Raw genomic sequence first — 8582 nt, forward strand, 5'->3', positions numbered from 1 at the left:
TTATATAACTACTGTAGTTCAATGGGGTTAAGTTTGGTGCATCTATTTATCATATCTCTTAGCTTTCATATACATCTACAAATACATAACTTTTTACTAAATTTTTGGCAATCACGCACCTAGTTACGTACCTTGCCCTATGTGCTACTCAATCGATCGAGTCATCTATGGAGGATCAGGAGTTGCTTGAAAGGATACTTGAGTATGTGGATCAAGATCATGAAATATTTTTAAAAAGATTAAGGGAAAGGATTGATAGGTGAAACTTAATTTATTTATTTCTTCTGTAACTTCCATGTTTCGTTTTCACAAAAAATTTCATACTCAGTTTATGGATTACTCGCATACTGCTAGTTTTGATGTCTAACATTACATTTATGGGAAAGGATTTTTTTTTTTTTTTGTTTGTATAATTTTTTATAATAATATTTTTTCGTAAAAAACAGCCTTTGTCGGAATGATGTTGTTGGTGCAGGGTTGGCATTGAGACACCAAAGATTGAAGTAAGATATGAGAATTTATCAGTTGAAGGAGATGTTTATGTTGGACATAGAGCTCTTCCTTCTCTCTTTAATACCATCTTTAACTCATTTCAGGTACAATTTCTTGCTCAAAAAATGAGTAATTTGCATCAGTTGTTCATGACTTGTAGTGAATTATCATTATCATGTTTATTATAGTTAATTAATAATTAATTACTTGATTAGAGCACACTGGCATTGACTGGAATCAGTCCTTCTAAGAAGAAAAAGGTCAAAATTCTTCACTCCATTAGTGGCATTGTAAAACCATCAAGGTAACTTAATTTGTTACATGATTTTGATCATTTCATTTTCATGTTTTTGTAGATATTATTACTTTATAACATATAATTTATGATTAAATGCAGGTTGACATTGCTTCTAGGTCCACCAGGTGCAGGCAAAACCACATTGTTGCTAGCATTAGCAGGGAAACTTGATCATCATCTTAAAGTAAATTATATAATTCACTTTTATGTACTCATTTCTTTAAAAAATGATGCTCAACTATGTATTTGGTATCTCGAACTAGGTATCAGGAAATGTTTCTTATTGTGGCCACCTACTGTCTGAATTCATTCCTCAAAGAACTTGTGCTTATATAAGTCCTCATAGCCTGCATTCAGGCGAGATGACCGTTAGAGAGACGTTAGATTTTTCAGGGCGGTGTTTAGGTATTGTGGCTAGGCACCGTTTGCTGACAGAGCTCATGAAGAAGGAGAAAGAAGCAGGAATCGAACCAAATCCAGATATCGATGCTTTTATGAAGGCAACTGCTGTCCCAGGTCTTGAAACCAGTCCGGTCACCACTTATATCCTCAAGGTTGGTTATTCTGGCTATCAATTTTGTATTTATTATGGAAGGATTGACATTGTCATACGATAGATACTCGGTTTGGAATCTTGTGCTGATACAATTGTTGGTGATCAAATGATAAGAGGCATTTCTGGTGGTGAAAAGAAACGTGTTACTACCGGTATGTTTTCACTAAACCTGGTGGTCGGGTGGGTTTGGGTCGGCTCAGTTTGGGTTGAACCCAAAAGGGTTTGGGTCCAAACATGTCAAACCCAACCGGGCTGGGTCGTGTTTGGGTGGAGACCAAATTTTTTTCCCTAAATTTTTAAAAATCAGATAAAAATCTCACAATGAGCATAACTGAAAATTGAAGTTGAAACAGAAACGCGAAATCGAAAACTGAAACGCGAAACTCAAAAATGAAACAAGAAATGAAACTATAATTGAAACGCGAAAGCGAAATATGAAATTGAAACGCAAAATTGAAAACTGAAACGTAAAAACTAAAATTGAAACTCAAATGCAAAACTAAAACTGGAACGCAAAACTGAAAACTGAAACTCAAACGCGAAACTAAAAACTGAAACTCAAACAAGAAACTGCAATCTGAAACTGAAAGATGAAACTAAAAACTGAAGCGCGAAACTGAAATTGAAACATGAACTGAAAATTGAAACTTAAACTGATACGCGAAACTGGAAAGAAACGTGTTACTACCGGTATGTTTTTACGCATAAAAAAATCTCATATCGTCATAAAAGAACTGCATTAACTACCGAAAACATGCCATTGTAAATATAACATCCCAAATTCCCAATATACAACACTCTTATTGCTACAATTTGTTTGCAATTTGAAACAGGGGAGATGCTAGTTGGGCCCGCACGAGTTTTTTTAATGGACGAAATCTCGAGCGGATTAGACAGTTCAACAACTTATAATATCATTAAGGTCCTAAAACAAATGGTACATATAATGGATTTGACCATGGTTATCTCTCTTTTGCAACCTGACCCAGAAACATTCAAACTTTTCGATGATGTCATATCATTATCCGAAGGTCAAATCGTATATCAAGGTCCTACTCAAAATGTGGTTGACTTTTTTGAGTCCATGGGCTTTAAGTGCCCAGAAAGAAAAGGGGTTGCAGACTTTCTTCAAGAGGTAACTTCGAAAAAAGACCAAGAACAGTACTGGTTCAAGACCGAGGAACAACCTTACGTTTATGTCCCGATTCATGAATTTTCACGGGCTTTTAAAACATTCCACGTAGGACGAAAACTCGAAATGGATATCAAAATTCCTTATGATAAATCCAAAACACATCCAGATGCTTTGATGAAAGATAAGTATGGAATATCTTATATCGAGCTTTTGAGGGCGTGTTTTCATAAAGAGTGGTTGCTAACAAAACGTAATTCGTTGCTTTACATATTTAAAACATTTCAGTTAACGTTCATGTCGTTGGTAAGCATGACAGTGTTCTTTAGGACTGAAATGCATGTCGGAAATTTGGAAGACGGAGGGAAGTTTTTCGGGTCTCTTTTTTTCTCGCTTCTTATCGTGATGTTTAACGGGATGGCTGAGCTGGCATTGACAGTTATGAGGCTTCCGGTTTTTTATAAACATCGAGATTCATTGCTGTATCCTGCATGGGCTTTTGCTATCCCCATTTGGGTACTTAAAATTCCTTTGTCTCTCATGGAATCAGGAATTTGGGTGATTTTAACTTATTATACTATAGGATATGCACCAGATGCCACCAGGTATATATATTATTGATGAATGAATTTTATCAGTATTCATACAAGTACACAAAGTCATTTTTATAATAAAAATTTTAAGTTTTGTTTCAGATTTTTTAAGCAATTCTTGACGTTCTTCGCCATACATCAAATGGCTCTCTCGTTTTTTCGATTAATCGCTGCGATTGCCAGAACCGATGTTTTAGCGAACACTTTAGGTGCATTCACAATGTTGGTGATGTTACTTCTTGGAGGATTTATAGTGGCTAAGAGTAAGTTTTTATTTATGTTTTCAAAATTCGAATTCTGGAAAAAGAAAATTAATTAGTATTTGTTTCTTGTAATCTCAGATGATACGGAGTCGTGGATGTCATTGGGATTCTATGCGTCTCCAATGATGTATGCCCAAAATGCATTAGTTATAAATGAGTTTCTTGATAAAAGATGGAATGCTGTAAGTAGTCTATATGTTTCTTTTTTTACTAAATAATCCGTTTAAATATTAAGTTCTCTTAAACTTATTTACTGCAGCCCAACATATATCCGCTGATTAATGCCTCAACCGTTGGCCAGGCCCTTCTCAAATCAAGAAGTTTCTTCACAAAGGATTACTGGTTTTATATTTGTATAGGAGCACTCATTGGGTTCTCGTTTCTCTTCAATATATTGTTTATCATAGCACTAACTTACTTAAGTCGTACGTCACCCAACTGCAATAACTTGTTTTGAAATTTCTTACCTTTGAGTATAATAGTATAATTCACTATTTTGTTGGTTGGAAATTATTTTCAGCATTTTGTGATACTAAAACTGCTATTGGTGATGAAAGTGATTTAAAGAATTCGAATGATGAACTTAATGAATGTGAACTCTATGAAGGTTAGGCCTCTCTACCTTTGCCATTTTCTAGTGTTTGTATCACAATATGACTAACAATGCTTTAAAGGAACTCAAAAGTAGGGGAAAGTTGATAGCTTTTAAATAAATAATTGCATAACGATGAAACTGAATTAGATTCTCGTGACGTGTTATGTGTTGATACGATAGTGAAAGCTACTTCAAGGGAAAATGGCTCGACTGTTGGTGATGCTAACCGTACGAAAAGAAGAGGAATGGTGCTGCCTTTTCAGCCTCTTTCACTCGCTTTCAACCATCTCAATTACAGCATTGATGTACCAGCTGTAAGCATTATACTTGTTTTGACTGTTTGAACTTTCGCTTTTATAAGACAGGAACTATATATATCATCTAGGTTTTAAAAGAAGTCCTATATATGTTTTAACCAGGAAATGAAGTCAAGAGGGGTTGAATGTGACCGTCTTCAATTGCTTAAGGATGTTAGTGGTACATTTAGACCTGGGATATTAACTGCGCTCGTAGGCGTTAGTGGTGCTGGTAAGACAACCTTGATGGATGTGTTAGCAGGACGAAAGACAGGTGGATATATCGAAGGAGACGTCTTTATATCAGGCTACCCAAAGAACCAAACCACTTTTGCTCGTGTCAGCGGTTATTGTGAGCAGAATGATATCCATTCACCACATGTAACTGTTTGCGAATCTCTATTGTTTTCCGCTTGGCTGCGCCTATCTTTGGATGTACATATAACTACTCAAAAGGTAAGTATTTACATATGTTGGCATATATTAATAATATTTGCAGCCAATATTTGCATCCATTTACTGTATATTTGCACCCTCTATTATATGTAGTTAAATATATATATATATATTTGATCTGAAGGGTCAACTAGTGGGTCAAGCAATGGGTCAGCTAGTGGGTCAACCGATTTAGACGGATCTTTATTTAAAAAAAAACCTTTTTAAAAAAATGGGTCTCTACCCGACCCAACCTGAAAAAATGGGTCTCGACCCGACCAACCCGACCCAACCTGATATTGACCCGACCCGTTTGTCCCCGGTTAGACCCGACCCGTTTGGACCCATACCCATTTCGCCCGACCCAATTGCCAGACATAGTCGCATAGATATCATGTTTGAATTATTTTAAATTGGCTGTGTTTGAATTACAGATGTTTGTAGAGGAGTTGATGGAACTAATGGAGCTTAATCCAATAAGGAATGCTTTAGTGGGGCTTCCTGGAGTAGATGGTCTCTCGATCGAACAGCGAAAGCGGCTAACAATCGCCGTCGAATTGGTGGCGAATCCGTCCATCATCTTTTTGGATGAACCGACAACTGGTCTTGATGCTAGAGCTGCAGCCATTGTTATGCGTACCGTAAGGAACATGGTGGACACAGGAAGAACTGTTGTATGCACAATTCACCAACCAAGTATAGACATATTTGAATCTTTCGATGAGGTGTGTGACCCAAAAACCTGTTATGAAGTTAATTTGTTTGTCTATGATTGGTAGCTTATTTTTGTACTAAAATTGCAGTTGATTTTGATGAAGTTTGGAGGACAAATTATTTATGCTGGACCTTTAGGCCAATATTCCCACAAACTAGTAGAGTATTTTGAAGTGAGTATTAATTCTTAATCTAATTTGGAGATATTGATATTGGATTCTGTCAAGCTGGAAAAATAATTGTTTGAGCAAAAATGGGTTGGACAGGTTGGGTTGACTCAGACTCGTTCTGCTGAAAAGTTGTAAATTTTCTATACGAAACTAGTTATGTATAATATGATTACAGAAGTTATTATACTTCTAAAAGATGAAAAATAATGGTTTTGGTGTTCTAAGCACTAGTAATACACTTTGGGTCACTTTTGCCAGATTTGACCCGTTTGACTCATTTGGCTTGTAAGAAAAGTTAATTCTTTATGCCCATTGGAGATCAAACATAATAAAAGATTCATTTATGTAATAGGATATTTCAGGAGTACCAAAAATCAGGAATGGCTATAATCCTGCCACATGGGCGTTAGAGGTGACTTCTTCGGCAGTTGAGAATCGTCTTAACATTGATTATGCTGAACTATATTTCAATTCATCTCTTTATCAGTAAGTTGAAGTTTTTTTTTTCCATTGTAATAAGAAGTTGCTCTCTTCAACCATTGACGTATGTACTATTTTTTCATGCATCTTCTTGAAAAATATTTGCAGGGAAAATCAAAAACTTATTATCGATCTTTGTACTCCAAGTGATTCTGAGGACCTCTTCTTTCAGACCGAATATGCACAAGCGTTTCTTGTACAATGCAAAGCTTGTTTGTGGAAACAACATTGGTCTTATTGGAGGAACCCCCAGTATAATGTTACCCGATTTGTCACCTCCATCGTCATTGCTAGTATCTTTGGTGCTGTTTTTCATAAACAGGGAGAAAAGATGTACGACATATATTGTAGTGGTCTCTAAATGGGCGGTCTGGGTAATAGATTCCGGTTAAAAGTTGGTTACTTTTTGGTACAGGTTGAAACGGGCTTAGGTTAATTGACCCATAACACTAACTTCTTACATTTTTACATATAGTTAGTAAATGATTTAATCACACAAATAAGCAAATTATTATGGTAGAATGATTTAGGAGATGAAACATGAACTCATTTGACCCACTCGTAAATGGGTTGAAATTGTCAAATTTACTAATGCACATAGAATATGGAGTTGCTATGTTGTTTCTTTAGCATCGGTTTTTAGATGGTCTACTCGGTGTTCTTGTGACTTCTTACCTCAAACCGTTAAGTTAATGGACATGCATTTTGTGTTGACTTTTAAGTTGACTGTGATTTATTACAACCAGGGAAAAACAACAAGATCTGCAAAATATATTGGGAGCTTTGTTTGCTTCTGTCATCTTCTTTGGAGCAATCAATCAAAATACTGTTCAACCTATTGTTGCTGTTGAAAGAACCGTTTTTTACCGCGAAAGGGCTTCAGGGGTGTATTCGTCTTTACCATATGCATTTTCCCAGGTGATCACAAACCAAATGATACTCATGAAAAGGACTATATGTGCTAAATACAATATAGAAAAGCTATAGTATTGAATATAATCTGACCTTGTGAATTTTGGATGTTTTTTAGGTGACTATAGAGTCAATCTATATTGTGTTTCAAACTAGTATCTATGTCTTCATTTTGTACCCGATGATTGGATTCGAGTGGAAAACTGCGAAAGTTTTGTGGTTCTACTTTTATATGTTGATGAGTAACATCTACTTCACGATGTTTGGCATGATGACGATATCATTGACACCAAGTTCCCAAATTTCAGCTGTTTTAATCTACTTCTTCATCTGCCTTTGGAACTTGTTTTCGGGTTTTATCATCCCTAGACCGGTATGTGATTTCATTATTCCATTCCACTTATATGTCCATTAAGGGTGGCAAAGTGAGCGGGTTAAAATCGCCACCTGCATGTGATTTTTAATGAAAAAAAGTAAAAATTCAAATAATGTAACATGGACATTGCAGCAAATACCAATATGGAGCAGATGGTTTTATTGGGTTGACCCGCTCAGTTGGACAATCTACGGTCTAGTAACCAGCCAAGTTGGTCAGCAAAATGATCTGTTTGAGGTGCCTGGTGCTGACAATATGACACTGAAATTGTTCATCAAAGAGGAGTTTGGGTTCGAGTATGATTTCCTTCCTGTGGTGGCTGCAGTACATATTGGTTGGATCTTTTTATTTTTTAGCATCTTTGTGTTGGGAATCAAGTACTTTAATTTTCAACACCGATAAGTCATTAGGCCCGTTATGCCAACGGTCCACAACATATTCAGTTGTGAATGATAATGTCATCAATCAACGGTGTGAAAAGACCAAGGTTGATGTATGAGGTGAATGTCCATATTTGTTCATTGGTTAACCACTCGTAGAAACAGATCAACTTAAAAGTATTGCAACAAAGAACAAATAGAGTTAAAGTGTTATGTTGTAATAATCATGTTTGACGTATTAACTGTTTATTGGAGTTTAGCTTTTACAAGTCACAAATTGAATGATAATTATCACTATGTGTATATTGGTTTCTTGTACGGAGTAAAATTCATATTTGCTTTGTCCTGATTGTATGAACTCGATAAGCTTTACACATGTTCATATGTAAGCGCAAAAACATGTGTTTTACTTTATGCACCTGTTATAGTATTCGCTATAAAGATATAATGTTTGGCAACAAGTTTTTATGAGCTTTTAGAAGCTTCTAGCTTTTAGCTTTTATAAAAAAGCTCCTATCAAATAAAAAGTTCCGTTTGATTGGAAGAACTTAAAGCTTTTTGAGGGAGAAAAAAGCTAAAAGCTACTAGAACTAGCGTTTAGCTTTTAGCTTCTAGCTTTTAGTCATTTTACTCTTTATTTTAACAGTTTCAGCTACTCTGGCAAACAACTAAATACATATAAAAAGCTAACAGTTACCAGCCACCAGCTATAAGCTATCAGCTACCAGCTAACAGTTACCAGCTAGTTTTGCCAAACATACCCATAGTATCTGTGATAACCCGGAAATTTGCGATTTAATTTAAACTTAATCTGTAAGGATTAACGATTTCGACACGACAAACAAAGCCTGCTAGACTGAATCCCAAAAGTTTTGAACTATTGTTATATG

The 8582-nt window shown here is 35.7% G+C and overlaps 1 protein-coding gene across 3 annotated transcripts; it reads left to right on the forward strand.

Moving 5' to 3' along the window:
• The first annotated feature begins 167 nt into the window (after positions 1–167).
• LOC139856863 (ABC transporter G family member 39-like) lies at positions 168–7849 on the forward strand. Of its 3 annotated transcripts, none has more exons than XM_071845574.1 (20): positions 168–259; positions 476–596; positions 708–796; positions 890–974; positions 1054–1344; positions 1408–1498; positions 2180–3083; positions 3174–3334; positions 3413–3516; positions 3594–3759; positions 3855–3942; positions 4087–4243; positions 4349–4681; positions 5095–5385; positions 5464–5547; positions 5897–6030; positions 6133–6357; positions 6771–6942; positions 7055–7309; positions 7445–7849. In XM_071845574.1, exons 1-20 carry the CDS (start codon positions 168–170, stop codon positions 7712–7714), a joined length of 4113 nt encoding a protein of 1370 aa, XP_071701675.1. In that variant the 3' UTR covers positions 7715–7849. The 3 variants fall into 3 exon arrangements, with proteins under 3 accessions (XP_071701675.1, XP_071701682.1, XP_071701688.1); XM_071845581.1 differs by having other exon boundaries at positions 3855–3941; positions 4110–4243; XM_071845587.1 differs by having other exon boundaries at positions 3855–3890; positions 4116–4243.
• The last annotated feature ends 733 nt before the right edge of the window (positions 7850–8582 follow it).

Source organism: Rutidosis leptorrhynchoides, chromosome 1 (assembly GCF_046630445.1).
Source record: "Rutidosis leptorrhynchoides isolate AG116_Rl617_1_P2 chromosome 1, CSIRO_AGI_Rlap_v1, whole genome shotgun sequence".
Lineage (NCBI taxonomy): Eukaryota > Viridiplantae > Streptophyta > Magnoliopsida > Asterales > Asteraceae > Rutidosis > Rutidosis leptorrhynchoides.

Excerpts from the sequence above, each read along its gene's own strand:
- LOC139856863 (XM_071845574.1), top strand. The coding sequence starts at position 168 with ATGGAGGATCAGGAGTTGCTTGAAAGGATACTTGAGTATGTGGATCAA. Across the intron at positions 5,548-5,896 it reads AACTAGTAGAGTATTTTGAA|GATATTTCAGGAGTACCAAA; the intron begins GTGAGTATTAAT and ends TTTATGTAATAG. Across the intron at positions 6,358-6,770 it reads CATAAACAGGGAGAAAAGAT|GGAAAAACAACAAGATCTGC; the intron begins GTACGACATATA and ends TATTACAACCAG.